Raw genomic sequence first — 24,233 nt, 5'->3', positions numbered from 1 at the left:
GTATTTTGTCTTCTTGTTGATGTTAAAACCAACCCCTTGCAACATCCATGGAAAGATGAGCATCATGGTGTTGATCAGACCAAATAGTTCTTTCAACTGCATTTTATCATTTGTCCCCGGAATTTGCCGGTCCCCTTCTTCAGCTTCCCCATGCGCTCACCCACGTCCTGTGGAGCCACCAGAGACCTCACCAAGGTAGTGAGCACATGCTTTACCTAAACTGTGAAAACAGACAGTTGACCAAGTCCGCAATTTTTGTCTGCACACTTATCCAACATGCTTTTGATGGCTCCGTTTCCCTGCACTGAAACTTTGTAGCATTGGAAAACTCTTGCGGTGAAAAATTCTTCCTTCAAGTGTTTGCATCTCTGCAAAGTAAATATTAAGGAAGACAGTGTAGCTCTCTCACAGTCGACATCTCATCCTTTTCAGCATCAGAGGCACAAATCTGTTTGTGTGCCCAGCTCTACCGAGTTCGCAGAATCATGGAATGATTTGGGTTGGAAGGGACCTTAAAGAACATGTTGTTCCAGCTCTCCTGCCGTGGGCAGGGACACCTTCCACTAGACCAGGTTGCTTGGAGCTCCCTTCCAGCCTGGCCTTGAACACTTCCAGGGATGGGGCAGCCACAGCTTCTCTGGGCAACCTGCTCCAGGCAGGAACCAGTGGAAGAAGAAACCCCTCCCCAGCTGGAGCAGAGGCCACCACAGCCTGTGCAACCTGTCACACAGCGTGTGAGGCAGGAAGGCCCTTTCCATTAAGTAAAAGATCTTCTGCAGGAAAACCTGAACAATGGAAAACCAAAGTAGCCTTCAGCTCTCCCAGCAGATTTGGGAATGAACTGAAGGAGGAGCAGTGCTGGCTCGGTGCCACAGCTCTGCAGGCAGTGGGGATGGAGAAGCTGCGATAACGTGTCTCCTCGGCTGAGTCTTTAAAAATAAGACACTCGCTTTCTTGTTGTTTTTTTCAAGCATTACATAAAAGTTCCCCTTAGAAGGCCAAAGGCAGCTGTTTTCTTAGGCCGAGGAAGTCAGGAAGAGGCAAAGCAGGCAAAAACATCAGATAAGTCTGGATAAAAAACTTGGCTAACCTATTTTTCCCCCCTCCTGAACAGCCAAGTTCGAAGCACTCTGCAGAGCTCTGCCTGGGAGGAAAAGCAGAGCCAACCACTGAAAAATGATATCTGAGCACTGGTGAGGACCACAGCTCTCCCTACCTCCGTGTGGGAACTCCTGAGGTTCCATTCCCTGTGGTGGGAGTACTTCTCCTCTCATACAGGCAACCCAGAGACCTTCTAAGTAACAAGCAGATAACTTTAGGTAACAAGACATCTCCCAGTTAAGAAGCAATAGGAAATGGCCTCAAGTTGTGCCAAGGGAGGTTTAGATTGAATATTAGGAAAAATTTCTTCACTGAAAGGGTGGTCAGGCATTGGAACAGGCTGCCCGGGAAAGTGTTGAGTCACCTTTAAATATCCCTGGAGATGTTTAAAAGATGTGTAGATGTGGCACCTGGGGACATGGTTTAGTGATGAGCTTGGCAGTGCTGGGTTAATGGTTAGACTCGATGGTCTTAGAGGGCTTTTCCAACCTGAATAAACCTATGATTCTAAAAAGCCTTGACCTCTGCCAGCTCTAACACAGCACATGGATGTTGACAAAATGAAGCTTGTGATAGACACTGGAGGTCCCCCATCCCACAGGGGGGACCTGCAGAGAGGGTCTTGTCCCCAGACAGCATGGCAGGAACTTTATCCCTGCCTGGGACTCTGGACATCCCCCTGGGGAGCCGGGGAGAGAACAAGGTCCATCTGAAAGCTCCAGGGCTTGCCGGCTTTGGGGCTTTGCAGTTGTAGCGCCTTGTCACAAGGTGGCAGGGACATGACACTGCCTGGCACGCTGCCGTCCTCACTGCTCCTCAAATCCTCACTGCTTTCCTTCTTACCCAAAAGCATATGCATTTATCAGCAATCTTCCGTCTTTTCTTTAAAACTGTCCTTGGGAGAGTTCATAGGGAGGGTAATTAGTTATTTCAAAGCTTAAATATTTTACCTGTTTGCACTAAAGAAAAAAAGAAAAGAAACTGCTTTGCTTCCTTCTGCCTGGAAGTCATGGTGATGTGGGGAAGTGAGGAAGGGGTGGCCTGGGTCAGCTTCTGCTGAGCCTCAGCTCTGGCTGCTGCTGCTTTCAGGTTCAACCCAAAAGATGTGATTATTAAAAAGCAGGCAGCCCTTCTGTCCTGAGTCACAGAGATCATTTCTTCCTAAATAACTGAAGATGGGAAATTATTCTTGTAACTTCAAAAGAAAAATATATATACACCTCTCTCTCTATATATATGTATCTATATCTATATCTATATATATATATATATATCATTTAATGCAAAAGAAAATCTCAGCAATACTATGTTTGTTCTGGCTTCATAGAGTGAATGCTTAACTTTGGCCTTCTGGAAGCAAATGTCTGTACATTTATAGGACCAATTCCCTTCTTTTTAGGTGCTTCCAACGGTAATCTTTTACCCTTTCACACGCCAGGAGTTTTGTGATTTTACTACTCTGCTCTCTCAAGGGTGTTGCAGGCTGTGTGGGAAGGAGTGAAACCTTTGTCATTGCTCATCAAACATTTTCATGCAGAATTCTACCTGCAGTGATAAAATTAGATTTGTGTTAATAAGCTGCTAATAAGCACCAGGTAATTATTTAGTTTATCTCTAGAGCCCCAGCTGATTGTTGTCTCCTTGTGCTTGTTTGCCTGGCAGTCTGTAGGGACAGGGGATTTTCAGGTTTTTTAATCTGCTGTACATGCAGGGAGAGATTACTCAGCTGTCACTCTGCAGAAAACATCCCTATCATGCAGCAGGAGGTATCCATAACAAATTGCTGACATCCAAATTCAGCCCTGCACAAATGGATGTGTAAGATGCCTGCTGCTCCCCACGTCGAAACCAGACGGTGGAGGATCAGAGGCATTGACACAGCAGAAGGAAATGAGCAGAAAATGACCCAACTAGAGCAGGTACCATTAGAAAATAATTATTTCTGAGCTGCTGTTTACTGTTCACAAATATTTCCCCTTTTCAGCACAATGCAGTGGCCCGAGAAAGGATTTTTGTGGGTCAGCTGGATGTGTTCCCTGCTTCATACTGAGGCTCTGAGATGGACCCGAGGTTTACACTTCAAGTTCTGGGAACAGAAAGTAATCAGAAGTTTTTCCAGCTATCTAAAGCACAGACCCACGGAACCAAGTAAGTCTGAGCTCCTACATGCTTATTATGAACCTTGAGCTAAGTGATGAGTGTGTATATTCCCTTGCAAGCTTGCTATTTATTTAAATACACATAAGGAAACCAGTTTGAAGTTCAAGGCAGGCTCTTAGTTGGGAGGGAGGGAGGAAAATCCTTTCTTACCATGTGGCAATTCATCTGTGGAACTTGTCACTGCAGGGCAGTGTCAAGACTGAAAATGTAATAAGATGTAGATTGAAATGGAGAAGCTGACAGGTGCCAAGAGCATCTAATGCACAAGTGCACAAATAGATGCTTTTTGGTTTGGTTTAAACTCAAAGTTTACGGAATTTGGGAATGAGATGGCCTTTCTATCTTCTGAAATAAAAGCTAGGTGAACCTCAAGATGAACTGGTTTCAGATCAGCAGGTCAGGGTGATTTGTTTTGAGAAAGTAGGGACTCTTCCTTCGATTGTTTTGTGCTGTTTTCTAACAAAGGAATTTGACAGGGGCTTGTGGAGTGTTTCAACTGAAGTAAATAAATGTTTTCCAGTGAATGCACTATTAGACTAAAAAGTTCCATTTGTCTTCAGTACAGCTTGATCATACTGAAGGGGAAAATATAAAATAGCAAGGGCTGTTGGATTGCCCCAAGCTTCCACAGTTGGGAGTTAGGTTAAACTGGTACACAAGTAAGTTCTTTCTGCCTTAGGGAAATGCCTTTCATCATCCTTTACCTTCAGGAACAAGGAATTGGATGTAAAATATCCATTCCCAACTGCCACTTCTCATGTTCCCAAGGCTGCAGTGTAACACCCCTTGTGGGCACCTCCTGGGTGTCTCTTTTTTTTCTCTTCTTTTGGCAGCTTTTGGTCACAGCTCTCAAAAGTCCCCAGACTCAAGGTTAAACACCTTCAAGTCAGGTGTTTAACATCAAACTGAACTTCCATGAGAAAATCCATCCCAGCGCTGAATCTCCTGCCAGGGAACAACCTCCAGGTCTCGTACAGGGCTCTCGAAGGTGGTTTAAGCTCCTGACAAATGTACATTTGGGCAGAACAGCCCACCACACCTCCTGGAACAACATCAAAGAAATTGCCAGGGACAAGCAAAGATCTGCTAGAATCTCCATCTTTCGTGATGTTTTGCTTTTTAATTTTGACCGTGACGAACTCCTCCAGTTGACTGCAGATTTCTCACCAGCCTGGACAGGCTGGGGTAATCCTGGAGGAAAATCTGTCCTTTTACCAAATTCTTACTCTTTGCAGCCAGGCTTGAATGCCGAGACCTGAACTTTATGTCAGAGCCTGTGTGATCTGTTAGTCAGGACAATTGATATTTGAAACACTGTGCTAAGCTATCACCAACCACATTTTTCTCTGGTTCCTGGGAATGCTGCTTCTCTGGCTGTTCACAGCCATAGCAACTGGAAAACAGACTCTGTAGGAGAAAGAGCATCAAAGAATCCCCTCTGACAGTAAAAGGGAGAGGAAAAAACATATGATACAGAAAAGCAAGGAGCTATTCAGGGTCAGGCTCACATCCAGTTTTGAGGGAGAGATTTTCCACTAGAGGACAGAGATAGTCCAGAGTGAGAATAACAACAAAGTCCGTAACACGATTTGCCTTGGTGCTTTCTGCCATAAGCCTTTTTTTTTTTCTTTCCCCACACTTGCCTCCCACCCACAATTTCACACATCAGATTTTTGCAGGTACCAGAGCAGCTGAGAATCCTGCTGGGAAGTTCAGCGCCCTGGACAGACAGACGACTGTGCTGGGTGTGTTTATTTCCACAGAACAGCTTGTCAGTTTAACAAAGACAAAGAGAAAAACATGTCACATCCAACCACCGTGTGTCTGTAGCACATTGAGGGGGATCTCATTGCTCTTTTCCATTGGCACTATAGGTTTAGCCCATAGCTCTATTTTCACACTCCTAAAGCTATGTTAAAATCATCAAGGGGTCAGCCACGAGCCTGCACTACTAAGTTCACCTTTAAACACAGGCTGTCTTGTCTCCTCCATCCCATAAGGACGGCAAAAGCACCTCTAACAGTAGCCCAACATTTGTGTGTGCAGAATCCAGGAATGGGCACCAACAAAATAAAGGTTCAGAAAATAAAAATGCGCTTTTTGTCGGACATCCTGTTGCCAAGTCCCAGCCTACAGCTGTTTGCAGCTGAGAAGTGAAACTCTGATGATACAGTTTGTGATAGAAAAACTGTCAGACCTTCCATTTTAGCCACTTTTGTTCACCCTATACCAAACACAGTAATGTGCCTGCTCCATTTAGAGAAGGCATTGCCTGAGCCATTTTCTTTCAGGTGTTAAAAGAGGAAAAGTGGGAGTGTGCAGGGCCTGGCTCAGCAGACCCCAGGCTTTAGGCAACTGTAATTCAGCACTTCAGCAGATCACAGCAGTGCCATGTTAAATCCAGATGGGGCTGGAGTTTGGGCTTCAGAGGCTGGGGATGGGCATGGAGAGAGGGATGGATGGAGGGATGTTGGGCAGCATGATGAGGGCAGGTCTGTTGCCATCACGGAGATGTCAGCATGAGCCTGGTTTAGAGTTACAGCTGCTGCACCATTGCCAATATTCTCTGTTCCTCAGAGGGTGGGTATATCCAGGCTGAATTGCTCTCTGTTGAAATCCTCACATCCCTTATAATTCCTCTGAACTGACACTTGGCTTTTTTTCTACCAATGTTCCTCTGTGCTTCCATATTTGCCCTGAGGCATCTTACCTGGATGCTCTTCAGAAGAGATGCACACTCCATACAGCCAAACAAGGCTGTGGAGAACACAGGAATTTTATAATCACAGGGAGAGCCACACTCAGCCCTCTGCCAGTGTGGCAGAAGGTGGCACAGCCATGTCAGACCCACCAGGCAGTGTTTAACACCAAACCCTTGGCCTTTCAACAACCTCAGTGCCCCGTGGGGTGCTTCAGTGGTGGAGTCACAATCAGCTCAGGCTTTGGGTGAGGAGCGTGGTGGGAATGGGACCACTGATCTGAGCCTTAGGACCAGCAGTAGCTGCCTGTTTTTTTAAGGCTCCCATCATCTGGGGATGAGTCCAGCCATGGACAGCATTGCAGGATAGGCATGGAAGGAGTTTTACTTGGGCATTGCTGCATTGATTGTGTTATTGAAGCCAAGCACCTTTTCTCCTTTCCTGCTTGGATTTTCACAGCTGTTACAGGAAAAATATTGGGGTTTTTTCACAGGTGGGGAAACTGGGGCATGGAGATTTCTCTGCCAAATGGCCTGAGGATCTTACACCACCCCCCCAGCCCCACAGGCTGAAGCAGCCCTGCAGCAGCAAGGCAAGCTCAGGGGTGTGTGGGGCCAAGAGCACAAACACGTGCTCAGCATCTCTGCTCTGTGAGCAGTGTTTCGTCTGGGCTGTTCTGCTATTGCTGAATTAGTCTTCTCTTTCTTTCAGTTTTAATTAGAAAGCCTAGTGGGAAAAGCTCTGCAGGAGCTCCAGTCACAGTTGGCCAGGCCCCTGGCTGGGTGAGCTGGGACCTGGCTGAGGGCAGGACCTGCTTGCAAGGAGAGGCTGCCAAGATTGTGCTGAGAGGTGTGTTTTGGAGGCTCTGCTCTTACCCAGGCTGTGCTTCAGCCAGGAAATGAAAGGTAAAATCTGGGGGGGGGGGGGTTACAGCTTTGGGTGTTCTGTGTTATTTCTATCCTTTATATGAGAAAATCTAATATCACATTTCTTAAAAAAAAATCGAAATCTAATGTAATACTTTGTTCATGCACGGCGGGCAGTTGGGAAAGGCTGCTCCTCGGCTTTTATCCGTGGGTTTTTCTGGTAGTGCTGCAGGCCAGGTGCTGGCTGTGCTCAGCACTGTGGGATAGCCTGGCTGTGGTTCTGTACCAGCTGGAGCGTGTGGAATCCGTGTTGACCGACGCCTGCACGGCTTCATCCTTGTTTCTGGCTGTGAGCTGTGTCATGTGCCTTCTCCCAAACACCTCGCTGCTGTCACAGCTCAGTGTTTGCCATATGTCACAGCCCCGTGCCTGAAGGTATGTATTCCTCAGGCTGCCTGGGCTTGACTGGGATGTGTTTGGAGACTTGCCTGTCTGTCCTCATGAGAGGCTTGGGCACCTCTCTCCAAGACAGATGGATTTTGGGTGCTTTTATTCTGACATCCCACAGTCAGTGACAACTCTGATGCAAATATTTATTGACTGTCCTTACACAGTAAACAAACACTCACTTGAGGAACCCTGAATTACACCAAACCTGTTGTGTCATTTCACCTCAAGTATTCCTACTGCTAACAAGAGGCCTGACCAAACCCAGTAAAAGAGTATTTGCCCCAGCAAAGGCTACCAAGTGCTGCAGAGGTACCAGAGCAGCAGTAAGACAGCTCTGCACATGCACATATTTCTCCTCCCCTGCAGCCAGAATGCTTTATAAACCACTTCCTTCAAAAGAAATATATATTTGACATAAGGAAAATTACTTCAACCTCAGGTTAGCAAAATATTTATTTCATAAGTTGAAATATACGCAAAGCCCAGTGAAGTTACTTTCTTTTGACCTTAATTTTGAAGTCACTGTTTCAATGCAGTGCTTTACAGAAGGACCTCAGGCTTGCACACCTTATTTTAACACAAGGAAAGGTGGAGAGGTCAAGTAACTTGCCCAAAAACCCTCTCAGTGTCCACACCAAGGTTATCTGCATCCCTGTGGGTTCAGCAGGATCTGACACTGCTTCCCCTTCATTCAGGTACCTTTTGTAGGAGGGAATTCTGTCTTGTAGCTAAAGGATACACGGCTGTACCTTGTCTTTCAAGACAGTATTTGTGTTCCACATCAGGCTGCAAGAAGTGTTTCCAGCAACATTTGAGACTATAGTTTGGATCCCAGTGTGGTTTGAGGTCTGCTATACATTAGAAGTGCAGGTCTGTGGCTGCACAGCAGGTTTCATGGGAAAACATTTCTAAGTATTTTTGTTTCCCTTCTGAAAACTTCCTTAGGAAGGAGCTACTGCTAATTTTAGTAGGTGAATGGTGTTGCATGGCACATGGCCAAAAGGATTTTAGTTTTCTGAATGATAACAGCTTTCATTTTGCAAATTGTACAAATTGTAGTACTGAGCAGCAGAAAAGCAATACAAGTGGTTCTTCAGGAAATGCTGATATGTGAACCTGTTTGCAATAACAGCTCCATGCAGTCACTGCTTTTTTAATGCTCCTTAAAAAAAAAAAAAAATCAATCATGTCATTCCCAAGCAGATCTAAGCAAAGGAGAATCATCTCCAGGTGAAGGCTGAAGTTCACCATCCTTCTGAGTACATCAGGGCTCGTGTAATTATGTATGCTTTTGATATGGAAGGTGAGCCGAGCAGTTTGACCGAGCGCAGCTTGGAGATTTGGGATTTGTTTGAACTGCTCGCCCCGAGTTCAGCTCTGGACTGCACAGCTTTGTGGCTCTGGAACAGACTCAGGGCCAGCAGTTAAGAGGCAAGCTCTGTGTGTATCCCCCTGTGGTCAGCAGCTTCTCTGCCTGTAATCTATGCAGATACATCAAAAGCAAAATATTTTTAACAACATCTCTCTGGAGAATAAATGAGGGAAGAAACAGTGGAGCCCTTCTTCCAGTCAGTGTGGATCTCTGTGTGGTTGCTGGATGTGAGGAGATGTGCAGCTTCCTTTGCACTGTGTGGGGCTTTCAGGAGTATCGTCCTTTTCCTTTTTACTTTGGCAGAGGGAAAGGGGGCATGTTGCTGTTTTGCTGTGGGAGGTACAGCTCCCTCCAGGAGACCTAATGCCCAGGATTTTATTTTTCAGGAGCTAATTAAAAGTGACTGTGATTTACAGACGTTGTTTCAATCCTGTGATGGGCAAATTCACGCTGGGCACACTTTGCCCTGTGACTTCCAATCTTCCAGCTGTCCCCTATCCAAGCTGCTTCACAGCTGGAACAAAACCTGGCCAGGCTTGTCTGGTAGCACAGGGAAAGATGTTTTTAAAGGAACAAACTGGAAGGAAGGAGGTCAGAAGAAGCAGTCCTGCGTGGCTCAGATGCTCTCTAATGCATCAAGATATTTGCACACTGTCACCAACACCGGTGGCAAAGTGAGCAAACAGTATGGAAATCCAGGACCAAGGTATTAATGCTCGTGTCAGAGGTCATTGCACAAATGACTTAATCTGTCACTGAAATAAGGGGTAGGAAATGTTGTCCGTATCAAGGAAAACGTACACTTTGATGGGTTTGGGAGGGTGTTTTTCCTTCAGAAAGCAGCATGTGGTAAGTGAGTTACTGACATGCCAGTAATTCAAAGGAGGAGAGTTTTCAATCCCTGCTGTGCAGCCAAATGACAACATAATACAGTTAGGAAAGGGAAAAGGGAGCCTCAGTCATGGGCCTTCTATGCTTCATATTCTGCAACAACAAGCAACACCAAAAAACCACTCACACATCAGGCAACCTTGAGTTTCTCCTGCAGTTCTCAAAGTGGAATGAAAGTGAGCGAGTGAAAGATTTTAGGTGCAAATTGACTTGTTGGGTTTTGCCAGCCAAGCTTTTGAAAATGGATTTATTCCAGGAGGGAGTAAAAATAACTTTACATTTATTGGTTTTCAATATAATGGAAAATACCAACTTGTAAACCACTGAAAGAGTAGGCTTTCAATCTCTTTAATTATTTTTTTCTTTTTCTTTTTCTGTCTCAACCAGAAAAGCTTAAGTTCAGAGAAATACCAAATGGGGGAGAACCCCCCAAGCAGTTAAATACTGGTTTTTGACAAATTTTTGACAAACTCAAAAAGCCTTTAAAAGGAATATTTTCTTTTTTAAACTTTTCAACCCAGTTTATTTGATTTAAAAAAAAAAAAAAAAAACCAAAAAAAGAGGTGTGAATTCTTGATGTGAAATTCAGGCTCAGAAGTGGCACAAGGATAAACTGCACCTAGAGGCACCGGGCCCCGCTGTCACCCAGGCAGGATGGGGGAGACACATCACACCTTGCTCCAACCTCTGTGAAGGTGAACTTCAGTCCATCACTCGTGTCATTGGTCATAAAAGAAATGTGCTGCTGGAGGAGGTGTAAGAGGAATTCTCAGACTTTCCTAAGGCACTGTGGAATAGCTCAGTAACCTTGGTGTGAACGTACAATCCATCATTCGGTTTTCAAAACGCAACATGCAAAAAGACCCAGAGGATACAATATGAACCTCTTCACTGAGGTGAATGTTGGGTTATGTTCTGCCTGATACCTGCAAGAACACAAAAATTAATAATATTAGGTGCAAGTCTGCCTTCCTGTGCTGCTTCTCCTTCTGCCAGGCAGAAACAGCACCAAGAAGTGGCAGCAGATTTCAGGAAAAAAAAAAATACACTTTCTGGTTTTCTTCAACAATTAAAATTAAAGCAAATTTTGCCAAAATGTATCATCTTAAAGAACAGTATCTCAGCTTTTTGCAAGTGAGTTACCCTCCTTTATATTTATTTATATTTTTATTTATTTCAAAAAGAAGCCAAACCAGCAACTCTGGAAAGGCATCAGCATTTACCAAAAGGCAGCCAGCTCTACATCTATATGATTGCTACTGACATTTGGGTTAGGGCCTTGAGTTTTTCCCAGAGAACATGTTGGCTCCTGGGATTTCTTGCCTAACCAGGGAGAGTAATGGAAACAGTGTGAGGATAAGCTGTTCAGATAAGTGTTTGCCAACCATCTAGTTTTATGGTTACTCGGAGCAATCTGCTACATATTCTTTGTGAATTATATTTTCCCGTATAAAGAGAGTTTGGTTAAGGCAAATAACTTTTTATTCCACCGTCAGCCCTATTCATCCGTGCCTGGAACAAGATGTCAGCTGTCTTTGAACACGAGAGGGTCTAATTTCTTATCAGCTTTAGTAAGATGATCTTTTTCTTATGTAGATTTATCAGAGCTGAGTGATGACTAACAAAAATCATAACCCAAATGGCGACAGCCACAAAGGCCCCCAAGCCACAACTATTTGTAGACAATAATCCCAAATTAGTAACGTCTGGAACCACGAAGGCCCGTGTTCAGATACACTCATCTCATAACCATGTGTGTGAACACCAGCCAGCAGCAAATCCCCTCCCAGGGTGAGCACCCAACTGCACATGGGAATCACAGGGTCAAACATCCCTGATTGCTGCAGACACAGACCCGGAACGTGGCCTTGGACATCTGCTCCTCCCTCTGACTGCCAGGCCCCACGTGGTGACCTGAGAGAAGACCAGAAAAGTGAAACCCCATGTTCCACTCACTCTGAAATGGTGTCCCAGGTGATTCTCGGGCTCACACTGCGCTACCTGGTGTTCCTTGCTATATTACTGCTGAAGAATACCTGGAATTTGTCTTTTCTTGTCCCAGCTCAGAACTGTAATTTTAGGGCAATGGAAACCCTTGAGCTTTTGTGTGGATTGCTGCATATTTCTTTGCTTGAGGAAATAACAAAACCAAAGCGTTATTTCATTGTGAGGTTTTCAAAATGAAGCTTTCCACTGCCACTGAAATGAAACTTTTATTTTAAAATTTACCTCTGCTGTCATTTAGCTCCCCTCCATCCAACCCAAAATGTTCAGCTTGAATTCCACTTTAAAAATAATAGTAATGATTGCTGAATTGCTTTAACACATTGCTTAGAAGAACTGGGCATCCCAGACTGTGGGTTTGGAGGGGAGTTGCTACTTGGGGACTATATCCTGATGCAAAATATCTCATTTTAAAGACACTCTGAGTAGTGCTGATGCCAGCAGCCAGCTGGCAGTCCTGGGCAATGCAATGCTGGTTCAGCATTTCATTGGGTTCCAGATGTTGCCAGCACTAGGAGGACAAAATGGTGCAGAACATATAAAATTGGGATTTAAATATGCTTTAGATTGCAAATGAACCAAGCAACTGCTGTTTTGTCCCACCCTACTAAGCAGTAAACTTCACACCACCACAAAAATAATAATAATAAATTACCTAGTTGTGGCTGTCATGTGCACAGAAGTGTTATCAAGTGTCCTGGTTTTGTCTGGGATGGAGTTAATTTTCTTCCTGGTACAGTGCTGTGTATGAGAATTTAGTATTTAGTATGAGAATTTAGTATTTAGAATTTAGTATGAGAATAGCATTGATAACATGCTGATGAAACAGCACTTGTTTCTCTTGGGTTTTATTCCCCTTTCTCTTTTTGCTATTTTCCCTTTTTATTACTACTACTACTATTATTATTATTATTACTACTACTATAATAATATTTTATTTTGATTATTACAGTTCTTATCTCAAGCCACAGCTTTTACCTTTTTCTGATTCTCCACCTCATCCCACTGGGGGCGAGGAGAGAGGGGTGAGCAAGCAGCTGTGTGGGACTTGGTTGCCAAGCTGGGGTTAAACCACAGCGTTGAGAAATACTTGGCGACTTCAAGCATGACTGACAGTGTTTTGCAGAAAATCCTGGCATGTCTGTGTGGAATTCACCATGGAGTGTCAGGGAGGGATAACTGTGTGAGATACGTGAGGGAGCAATGTCTGAATTGTGGGCGCACACAGGAACGGGTTGCTGGGCTGGCCGTGTCTGCCCACACGTGTGGGCTTTTGCTTCAAGGTCAGCCTTAGGAGCTGTTTCCAGGTCTGTTGCCTCCCAGTCTGGCACCTGGGCTTGGGGCATCCCTCAACACTCAGGGAGTTTGCAGGTGACACCAAGCTGAGTGGTGCTGTTGACCAGTTGCCATCCAGAGGGCCCGGACAAGCCCGAGGAGTGGCCTATGGAAATCTCCCGGGGTTTAACGAGACCAAGTGCAAGGTGCTGCACCTGGGTTGGAGCAACCCCCCCGGTATCAATCCAGGCTGGGGGATGAACAGATGGAGAGCAGCCCTGGGGAGAAGAACTTGGGGTGGGGGTGCTGGTGGGTGAGAGGCTGGACATGACCCAGACATGTGCACTCACAGCCCAGAAACCACCCGTGTCCTGGGCTGCATCCTAAGCAGTGTGGGCAGCAGGAGAGGGGGGGATTCTGTCCCTCTGCCCCACTCAGGTGAGACCCCACCTACCTGCAGTGCTGCCTCCAGCTCTGGGGTCCCCAGCACAGGAAGGACATGGAGCTGTTGGAGCGAGTCCAGAGGAGGCCATCAAGTCCATTAGAGGGATGGAGCACCTCTGCTATGGGGAAAGGCTGAGAGAATGTTTTGTTTAGCCTGGAAAGGAGAAGACTTCAGGGTGACCTAATTGTGGCCTTCTAGTACCTGAAGGGAGCCCACAAGAAAGATGGAGAGGGACTATTTACAAGGCTCTGTAATGACAAGGGGGAATGGCTTCAAACAGACAGAGAGTGGGTTTAGATTAGGTATTAGGAAGAAATTTTTCACTGAGGATGGTGAGGCACTGGCACAGGTTGCCTAAAGAAGCTGTGGCTGCCCTATCCCTGGAAATGTTCAAGGCTGGATGGAGCTCTGAGCAACCTGGTCTAGTAAAAGGTGTCCCTGCCCATGGAAGGGGAATTGGAACTAAGTGATCTTTAAGGTCTCTTTCAACTCGTGTCATTCTATGATATAGTGACTGTGTCTGTAAAATTATGGACAAGTCCTGGGCTGCAGCTCCCTGGCTGAAGGGCTTGGTTTGTGGTCTGCTGCAACTGTATCCTCCTTTTATTCCTGAACACCACTTCTCTCTAAGGGTGAATGCCATTCTGTGAACTTGCAGCTTGCAGAATATTTTTGTCTACTTCCTTTCAAGAGTTTTGGCAAAATCTGGTATTCTTGGATATAAACAATGATAATTGCACAGCACTGAGGTGACTGAAACAAGTAGGGCTGGTCTTTAACTTTTTTATTGTTTCACAATTCTTATTTTATCCTGGCAATACAATGTCCATAATTAACAGCAATGTTGTGCTTTTGTGTGCATAACTAGAAGCTATTAATTAGGCAACTGCAGGGGAACAATAACTGAAAGTATAGGAGGAAAGCAAAAGGACCATTACTCATGTTTTGTTGTGTTTGAGCCCTTCTCAGTAAACAGGTAGAAAAAAAGAAAGACTAATATCAGAAAAGGGTTTGTTTCCCAGTGGCAGTGTTTGGATCTACTCAATAGATGGTTATCTTTGTACCCTTGTGAATGCTACAATAACAACTGCCCTCCTTTTTTAGCATGCTAATCACACAGAAAATGTTAATCTTGCTAAGTATTATAATGCCTAAGGGAAAAGAAGAATAAGGTGTCCTGCTGTTAGGTGCTGCACAGACCCTGACAGGGAGTGTGGGAAATGGATATGATACAGTTCCTGCTGTTAGGATGCAGTGGGAAAACTTCTCCTGCAGGATGGTAGCAGCGTGATTAGGACATGTTGGAGCAGGGCAGGGGAAGAAGATCAAACTGGAATTATTGTTTTTGCTTTTTTTTTACAAAAAGGGTCTTTTGGAGTGGACTGATACGAGTCAGAAATTCACATCAAAGTCCTTGAGCTGTTTTAAAGGGAGAGAAAAAAAACTCCTGGAAAATTTGAAAAAGCTCATTTAGATATTTTTAAGGCAGAACTTTTACAACCTTTCATGTTGAAGCAGTATTTTCTTTAGAGATGGACCTAGATTGAAGTTCTTTTAAAAAAAGTTACAGTGAAGCCACTTAATTTTGGTTCAAACAAGCCATTTTGTTCAAACAATCTTTTTTTACTTTTGTTTTGTTAACACCCTATCTTCCTTTGCCCCCTACCCCTACTCTTCATTTGGAGCTGATTTTAAACCTTTTATTTCAGGTTGTTTGCTTCATTCAGGACACTTCTAGACAAATGATGCAGTTTTGCTTTATGCGGGAGATGTAGTTTGGCCTCCAGCTGAATGTCTGTTGAATTGTGAATTCACACATCATAGTCTGTTGTCACAGCCATGCCATGAAGACCCTCCTGAGCCTAGAAGGGGCACATGGACTGGTGCTTTCTGCCCTGCATTTGGTGGTTGGAGCTCCCAACTCTCCGTGACTACGTGGTTGTTTCAACCCCTCGTACGTGTGAGTAAAATGTGCCTTGATTCAAATAGGAGAGATTTTTCATTTTACCCATAGTTTAGTGTAATCTTTAGCTGCAAACTAACAGCAAAATGTCTCATATGTGGATGATTCAGAATGAAAATAAAACCATTGGCTTCAAATTGCAGGAGAGTCGTGTCAGAGAAAGCTTTTTACCCATAACACAGTAATGGATGACACAGACTCTTCAAAGGCAGCAGCAGAATCGAATGCATTTTCTCTACTGGCTTTGCAGTGCATGTTTGGAGTCTCACTAATGAAGCAGAACTGATGTGATCAGATAAATATATGAAAAACTGCTCAACTGACAGGAATAAGGCCTTTGGAAACTCAGTTAATAGTACTTTTTGCATTTGGGGGTGTTTTGCAATGTAACTTCTGCTTATAAAATGCTCTGCAGCTTTAAGATGAGAGGGTGAGATATTCTCAGTGAAAGAATATTGCCAAGGTTGTCCCTTGGCAAGGTGCCATCATTATCCTTGAGACAAAGTCTTTCTTGGGATATCAGGAGCCGGTACAAGTAGGAGTGTATCCTGCCCTAGAACAGCTGATATCCACTCTCCTTTCTTCTCCTGTCTGGTTCACACAGCGGTTGTGGTGGATTTGGTTGGACCCTGTTTCAGCTGATCCCTGCTGCTTGCATCAGAGCAGGGGTAGGGTGGCTTTGACCTTCCACGAGTGCAACTGGTCGGTACTTACTGTAGGTACTTCCTTTGCTTTGCATAGATTGTTGGACCAAGGTTCAAAACAGGGCCACAGAGAGACAAGAAGGTGGTTTTCCCCCGGCAATTATTTCTCTTGCGACAGAATCAGGAGTTCCTGTCTGGCCAGACCCCTGTGTCCTGAAATGCCCCTTGGCCCTTTGCAACTCACCCTTCCCCAGCAGCCTACTTCTTGCCAGTCACCCTTGAAAGAGCCAGGTCAGCAGTAGCACACAGGCAGCTTCATCAGACACCAGGGGTAATCTAGGGTCTCCACCTTGCTTGAACTTCATGGCACAGGCAGTGGTGAGCAGGCAATAATTAGAACAGAGCTTCAGTTGAGGGAGATACACCAGCCCTCTGTAATTACCCACATAGCAGCTCACTATTCCCTGACCCCATCTGCACTTGCAAATCAAGCACTAGGTGAGGAATTGGGAAGGTGAACAGCAGTAATTTTTGTGATTTTTTTTTCAGTTTGGTTTCCATTTGCTTGTTTTTAAGGAAAAAAAAACCCCAACTTGTTCCAATCGCTCTCCAGGAAGATGAAGGGCATTCCTTAAGGTAGCGAGTGGCTCCCTCTATAGTTTTGTGCCTGATCCATCAGGTGGTGCGGCCACACCTGGCATTCCAAGTTTGGATGTTGTTGTTGTTGTTGTTGTTTGCAGTGTGGCAACAAATGTTCCCTCTTAGACATCTTTATTACTGTTTTTCTCTTACATAATCCTTGGAATGAAGCCGTGGCAAACAATCTTCCCTCTGCCTCTTTCCCTACACGTGGAACTGATTTTGGGGGAGCGCAGTGTTTTCTTTAGGACTTGATATCCTGCGCTGCCTGATGTTGCTGGAAGGACTCGCCTCCCTGCGTGTGACTGCCTTTGTTCTGGGGTGGGCTGGTTGGCGTCCCCCGTGCTGCTGTGGTGAGGGTATGCACAGGCTCTGTGCCACTGGCTGAGCTTCCCTTGAAATGTCTCTTGTTTGTCTTTCCTCTTTAAAGTGAAGTGCATACACAATATACAGGCATCAGCACTCTTGGTTCTATAAAATTCATTATAGGAACTGCCTGGAGGCTTCTGCCAGGTTTCGGACTCCATCAATCTATGACAACGTATAAGTCCTATAAGGAGCAGCTGAGGGAGCTGGAGGTGTTTAGCCTGGAGAAAAGGAGGCTCAGGGGGGACCTTATCACTCCTACAAGTACCCGAGAGGAGGTTGTAGTGAGCTGGGGATTGGTCTCTTATGCCAAATAAGTGATAGGACAAGAGGAAATGCCCTCAAGTTGCGCCAGGGGAGGTTTAGATTGGATAGTAGGAAAGAATTCTCCACTGAAAGGGTTATCAAGCACTGGAAGTGATGGAATCACCTTCCCCGGAGGTGTTAAATGGATATATAGATGTGGCATTTAGGGACATGGTTTAGTGGTGGATGTGGCAGTGCTGAGTTGGACACAATGATCTTAAAAGGTCTTTTCCAACCCAAATGATTTTATGATGCAATGCTCTGCTCTAAGCCAAAGCTGGTGACAGGCAGCTTCCAGGTAGCCTGAGCACAAGGAGGAAATCTCAGTTTTGAAGGTCAGTCCCCAAAGTCACTGGCATGTCAGCCAGCACAAGAGATACAAGACTATTCCTCTATTTTTTTTTTTTTTCACATCTTCAATTCTCAGAGATAACAATGGACATAGTAGTTGAGGCAGATTATTACAGCAATAAGTGTCCCATCACAAAAATATCAGCTGCACAGGGAATGGTGTGGGCAGTGATGAGAAGGATATGCAGTTTTGGAGGGGTCTGCAGACCTTTTTGCTTCCCCTGACCATTTAAAGATGCTCTGTCTCACTTTGCCTGGCAGTGCAGGCTCCCAAAGCAGCTGCCTTCCCCACTCCTCTCTGGGAGCAAGAGGGCAAAGCAGCCGTGAACAGCAGCTCAAGTTTTGGTGCTATTCAGACAGATCCTGCCAGCCCAATCCGCCAGCTCTGGAGTGGTTTGGGCAGTCGGCCAGGCAGAGCTGCTGCTTCAGCTTTATTCTGTGTAATAAATGTGCTCTGGCAGTGTACCAACTGCCTTATCTTCTTGGAAGGACAGAATCCCTTGGAGAGCCAGCCTCTGGGCCCAGCTAGGACTGTGCTCACTTCCCCAGGCAAAGGGAGCTGGTTGCAATGCTCAACACACTAACTTTGCCTTTTTAAGACTCTCATTTTGAAACAGAGCATGTCACCACGTTCAGGACAGCAAATTAGCCAAGGGAAGTCGTCTTCTATCTGTCTTAATTAAGCATTAATAAAACCTGTCATTGACTCTCCCCTGCGATTATCAGTCAGTCAATGGGATATAGTATTTCAGTCAATCATCACCCCCTCAGGGTCACTGAAGGACTGTCCCAGCCATGCTAAAGGCAGTGGGAACCAGTCCCACGACATCAGTTGGACTCTGTTTGGTGCTGTCGTGGATGCAAAGTCCCTTATGATTACAGAGGCAGAAGCATCACCTATGAGTAAATCCCCCCGAGATCAATGGAAAGGTTTTCTTGCATCAAGTCATCCATGTACCAAAGGGCATCTGTGCCCAGAAACCAAATGACCACACCTCTGTCTACATGCACAGCCCCTGAACTTGGCTCACCCTGCCCGTGCTCAGGAAGATCAGTCTTCTCCCTTGGGGAAATAAGGGTGTGTAGGGGTTAAATGAAGGGTGAACATATGCCCACAAGAGCCAGAGGAAAGCTGCTGTCATGTCAATTCTTGCACTGGACAGTAAATGCAGACTGGAAGCTCAGGGTGGAGGGGGCAGATGGTGGGAAAAACAGAAGTGAAACATCCACAGACCTGGAGAATCACAAACTAGAGTGTTAGATGGCAGCTCCAGATCCGTGTGTGGCCATTCCCATGGTAGTTTTCTGTGTGTGCAGACCTCAGCCTCTTCTGAACCAGCTCAGGGAGCCAAAACTGCATGTGCAGAAGGAGCTGAGGGGCTCTGATAGTGCTTTTCTGTCTGGGCAGATGTGTATTACCCATTAAAAATACATTGGATGTTTCTCATTAGGCAACTCAGCCAATATAGTAAATAAAAACAGAAGCACACAAGTAAATAAATACAAGCAAATAAAAACAGAAAAAGCCCAAGGTTTTGGTGCTGTTTAAAAACAGTGAATTTTGTACACCATAAATTTCCTGCAAATGAAGTTCTGCACATTCTTATACCAGTTGGATTAAAACATTATGTGAGCTTGAGAAACAAAGCTACTATTCAGGAGGTATCAGCATGTGTGTTTGCCACATACAGAGCATTTGCAAAACAGTGACTGGAACTGCTTTTCTGGCTTTGGTTTTGAGAAACACTGAGAGCCTGAAGACATTCAGTCTCTTTAGTTTTTCCTACTCTGTGTTTATTCTGTGAAAGGCAGGAGTGAACAGCCTGGTCTGCAGGTGAGAGCAGAAGCAGACAGGGGCTGAAACTTGTGTTTTAGCTGATTTTCAAACACATCCTCACTTCCTAGCCATGGGAGCAAGCACATCACTGAGCTCTGCCTCTGGCATTGCTTCCCACAGCCTCTCTTTGTGTCATATCTTGGATAACTCTAGCTCTGTCTGTGACTGGACTGTGTGTGATTCTAGGGGTCAGCGTTCCTGGCAAAGGGTGGTACTTTACATTTGGTAACAGACCTCCTTTCCTCTGCACAAAAGGGAGATCTCATGCAACAACCCAATGTAATTCCATTCAAATCTGTAGCTGAAACCTCTTCCATCACTCTGAGCTGTTTGTTTATTTCTCCGTATTACTTAAAGTCCTGTTAAAATTCTCATCTTAAATGCTTATTGAAGTGAGCCAGAAGGGCACAAAACCAATGTAATTAGCAATAAAAATAATTCCAACCCCCAATTACTTCATTAATATGAAGAGAAGTGCAAATTCCACAGAGGCAAATTTGCCTACAGGTACAGAGCTGGTGCAGCACCATTAATAGTAATGGATGGGGACCACCAGGGACAGGGGCTCTTCTTGCTCCAACAGGGTTCTTTTCATGAGAAGTATGTCCAGGTTTTGTGCTCTTGTTTATTGTTAATTTTTGTCATTTTTTTTTCCACAGTGCCCAAGATTTTTTACTATTATTTTTTAACCAAATTCATAACAGTGAAGTAATATCCTGCCTTGACGATACCCCATCCATCCCACCACTGCTTTGCAGTAGCAGTGTCTCCAGGAGATAATTCCTTTCCCCTCTCCTCCCCCTGAAGAAGCAATTCCTTCTTGTCAACTCTTCAAGCAGTGTTTTTCAGCTGTGGCAGCATCCAGTAGCTAAGCAACAAACAGCATCCCCAAACACGAAATCAAGGTGCATGGGAGGAAGAAAAACCTGCTGCACACATTGTCGTGCAATCCAGTGAAAATTGCTGCCTCATGGATACTTTTGCTTCACGTTAAAATGGAATCAGGCTGCCACATCTTGAAAATGACCCATTCTCTGAAGGGTAAGAGTGATTGCCATCTCCTTTTGCTTTAGCTTTCAGCGGAGTTTTGGCCCTGGTTTGGTCCTCATGGACTCTCTGAGGAGACATCTGGGTATGCAGGGCTAAGAGCTTGGCCTTAATTCCCATCCTTTGCAGGTAGCAGAGAAGAAAATTAGGACATGAGTGGAAATGCCTTATGACCAGTGGTTTACCCCATCTTGGCAAAGCTTGGGAGAGTAGAGCAAGGCTGTGAGAGAACTGCTCCCAGAGCTGGGATGGTGCCAAAGCCGTACCTGGAAATACTCAGGGACTACTGCTCCCAAATACCAAAATATTCTATTCTATTCTATTCTATTCTATTCTATTCTATTCTATTCTATTCTATTCTATTCTATTCTATTCTATTCTATTCTATTCATCCTTTACTAGTAAAAATTATTAGTATGCTTTCAGTCATGAGTCTTGCTGGCTGGTTGTTGGAGAGTTTTTTTAGTTGGTTTTGGGTTTTGACCTCTGAACTTAAAAAATCCTTTTTATACTCCTTGGCAGAAGCCAAGAGACAATGCCAATCTACACAGCTGTGTCTTAAACATCCCCTTGCACTTGTTTCTTTGTCCTGCTCCTATCTCCTTTTCCTCTCCCACACACATTGCCTTGATGGACTGAAGCACAATATTCTTTTAATAGGCAAATGACTTTTAGTTGGTCCCTGAGTTATGGCCTAACATGTGTTTCATTTTACAAGTCATAATAACCTCTCCATATATTGCACATTTTGTTCCAACACACTTTTTAATGAGAAAACAAAGCTCAACATGTTAACAGAGTAAAAGCATCTAATGGGCAACTAATCCCTTACATAACTGACTGGATTGATAGCTCAGCAAGGCTACTGTAACAAGCAAATAATAAATGTATAATGAGCTGTTTCTGATTCTCTAATCAGGCTCATTTGACTCATTCTAGAGAAGATATTCAGAGTACTATTAGTGTGAGCTGGATCAAGGCTGTGTAAGAAGAGAATTGTTGCTGAGGAGTCTTTTGTGCTGTTATACTTAGAAATTTGCTGGGAGTATGTTATTGACTACAACCAGCGAACAGGATGACCAGTTCTTCAGCAACATTTAAAGAGGATGCTCTGCATCAACAAAGAGGCTTCACAGTCCACCAGGGTTTGCTTGTTCAGGTGTAAACCTGAGCCTGAGAACAAAAACCTTTTGGTAAGAAACATGCTTGGGATGGTGCTGGGTCCACAGAGCACATGAAAAACCAGCACTCACCCAGAAAGTGAAAACACAAATATCATCTGGCTCCTGTGTAAGGAACTCTTCAGAAGCAGCTAATTTCACTTTTTTTTATCTTTACTTAAGGCTTTTTCACATCTCTGGGAAGCTGCAATTCATAACTTCCCCTGATCCTGACCAGAGAAATAAGCTCCTCCCTCACTTATCAAGGTGCTAATAGTTTCTTACAGCAGCACTGTGGAAATCACAAATCCTCTGGATTGTCAGACTGTTTGATGACTGTCTGATGCTGGCCAAGAGAACTGCTTGGAGTTAAGGAGAGGGTTAATTCAGCAAATCACAGTGCAAAGATAAAATACACAAAAATGGTTGTTAAAAACACATAACAATGGTTGTTACTATGCTTGTAGCACACTGAAGAAGCATTTGCTTATTTTTTGTTATCTGTAGCTCGGATGAAGCTGCTTTTCCTGTTCATGCATGTACTGAGCCCTTTGATTTCTATGACACTGTGATTTCCTTGCTTTGCCCCTTGGAAACTTTTCCCTAATTGTTCTGTGCAGCTTAGCAACCTGAAACCACCTGTATAGCATGAGCCTGTCTCAGGCACATAATTCTTTCCCCAGTCCCCATGCTCATTTTTAATTCATAATTTATTGCTTTATTATGTTTAAGTGCTGACTGCTCCTTTGGACTGGTCTGGCTTTGCCTTTGGATTTTGCTGGACACAATGTTCATGAGGGGGTTAATGTGGAAGTCTGTTCCATGTGTAGCTTTCCATAGGGTCATGACTCACTGAAGTCAGACAGATGAGGCAGCTGGGCTGGGACCTGCATCACCTACAGCAGGTTACATGGCTGTTTTAGCAGGCAGTGCTCTGGGCTGAGATGTTCAGGTCAGGAAGGAAGAATTGCCCTCAGGTGGCCCCAGTGTCTCCCAAGGACCACAGAGGGATCCTGGACTAAGGTTCACCCAATTCCCAGACAGCTAAATTAGAGAGAATAGATCCCATTGCAAGCACCATGGGGCTTCAGGTGCTCTGTGGTTTAAGCAAGATATTTAATTGTGGGTATGTTATCAGCACTCTTGCCTTCAGTGCTGAAACACCTGGTTTCATGCCCTCATCATGCCCTGGGTGGCAGCACCAGAAGCAAAGTGGGGAGAGGTTTAGGGCAACAGGCTCCAACCTGCAGGTCTAAAATTACAGAATTATGTATTTCTTCTTCAAAGGAGCTCCTGGACCTTCTCAGGGGCTGCACAGGCAGAGGGGCAGGTCTGGCATGACCAGTCACTGTGCCTTAGTGTGACTGAGGTGGAAAAGAGGAAAACTTTCTAGTGAGGGCAGGAAAGGAATTCTGCATATCAAGAAACTTCAGCTGCTTGTGCTTGGAAGATTACTCTGCTGTTTCTAAACTTTCACACACTCCTCCCCCCCCAAACAACCAGTCTGTTTTGATAGCAGCTGCTTAGAAAATGGGCTTTTCTGGGAGGAGTATGGGAACGTTGGGCAGTGAGGGACTGACCTCATTTCCAGCACACATCAGCACTCAGCCTGGCAGGGCTCTCTGGAGCTCTCTGTAAGATATACAGCCATTTCCCTGGCTTTTCTCAAAATGCCAGTAAGGGCACAACTTGCCTCCAGTAGAGCCTGATGCAGCTGCATATGCTGCTCTCCCCCAGGACTGCCCTGGCTCCCGAGAGCTGCTGTGGACGGGGTGACAGATGGATGAATTGTGCCAACAACAGGGCTTTTTTTCTCTCTAAATGTGTCTTTTTGCTTTCTTCTAAGGAGTGTGTGCATGAGGGCAGAGGGGAAGATGATGATGCTGATCTGGCTGGGAGAGTCACTGCTTCTCCTTTCACCATGGTAACGAGGAGGAATTTGTATGCAGTGGGGATGGGCAAGTTTGTAGTATTTTGCCGGGGGAAGTGGAGGCTTTTTCTTGTGAAAACTCCTTGGTCAAGGGGAGCAGAGGAGGAAATTCCCTTTTCAGTAGAACCCTGCAATTCTTTGCTTGGCAGAGGCAGAATGGTGTTTTCCTCAGCAGGTGCAGGATTCTGTCAGTGCTAAAATAATAACTCAGAGTAAGAAGTTGCCCCTTTGAGATGAGGGACACCTCCTTCCTCCTCTTAATTTGCTGTTTCCAGGTCTTTTGAAGGAGTACACACAGATATAGGACCAGAGTGGTCAGACTCTATTTACAGTCTAGTGGGGTTTCAACCAAATTTCCAGTCTATTCAATCTCCTCATTTTATAATCTTTCTCTCCCTCCTTCTCATTTTCCTTCATTATTTTGAAATCTGCCCTCCAGCCTAGCCCCAAACACTGCTGGATAAAGGTTTGCCATTTGGAAAGGCTGCCAGGGCTGTGTGCCCATGGCAGCACCTGGGGTAGGAGGCTGTGTGATGGCCTGGGCACCCATCCCAGGCACCTTCACCTTGGAGGAGAGGGAGAGGTCGCTCCCAGCACCCCTGACTGGGATAACAGGGATCCCTGGGCTTGGAGAGCTGCAAGTGGGGCTAGGATGGAGGTGGCAGGTGAGTTCACAGCTGGGCATTGCTGTTGTGACTTTGCTTTCAGTACTAAAACATGTGGTGCC

The 24,233-nt window shown here is 45.0% G+C and overlaps 1 protein-coding gene across 1 annotated transcript in view; it reads left to right on the top strand.

Moving 5' to 3' along the window:
• LOC108506985 overlaps nucleotides 1-7,259 on the top strand; it is a 17,460-nt gene extending 10,201 nt beyond the window's left edge. The window contains exons 4-6 of the mRNA XM_017834508.1: nucleotides 3,086-3,249; nucleotides 6,672-6,809; nucleotides 7,051-7,259. Coding sequence (XP_017689997.1) covers nucleotides 3,086-3,249; nucleotides 6,672-6,809; nucleotides 7,051-7,259 — 511 coding nt within the window. The remainder of the gene's footprint in view (nucleotides 1-3,085; nucleotides 3,250-6,671; nucleotides 6,810-7,050) is intronic.
• Nucleotides 7,260-24,233: the final 16,974 nt, after the last annotated feature.

The sequence above is a fragment of the Lepidothrix coronata genome, unplaced genomic scaffold (assembly GCF_001604755.1).
Source record: "Lepidothrix coronata isolate B3197 unplaced genomic scaffold, Lepidothrix_coronata-1.0 Scaffold234, whole genome shotgun sequence".
Taxonomy (NCBI): domain Eukaryota; kingdom Metazoa; phylum Chordata; class Aves; order Passeriformes; family Pipridae; genus Lepidothrix; species Lepidothrix coronata.
This window is presented reverse-complemented; position numbering and strand designations above follow the sequence as displayed.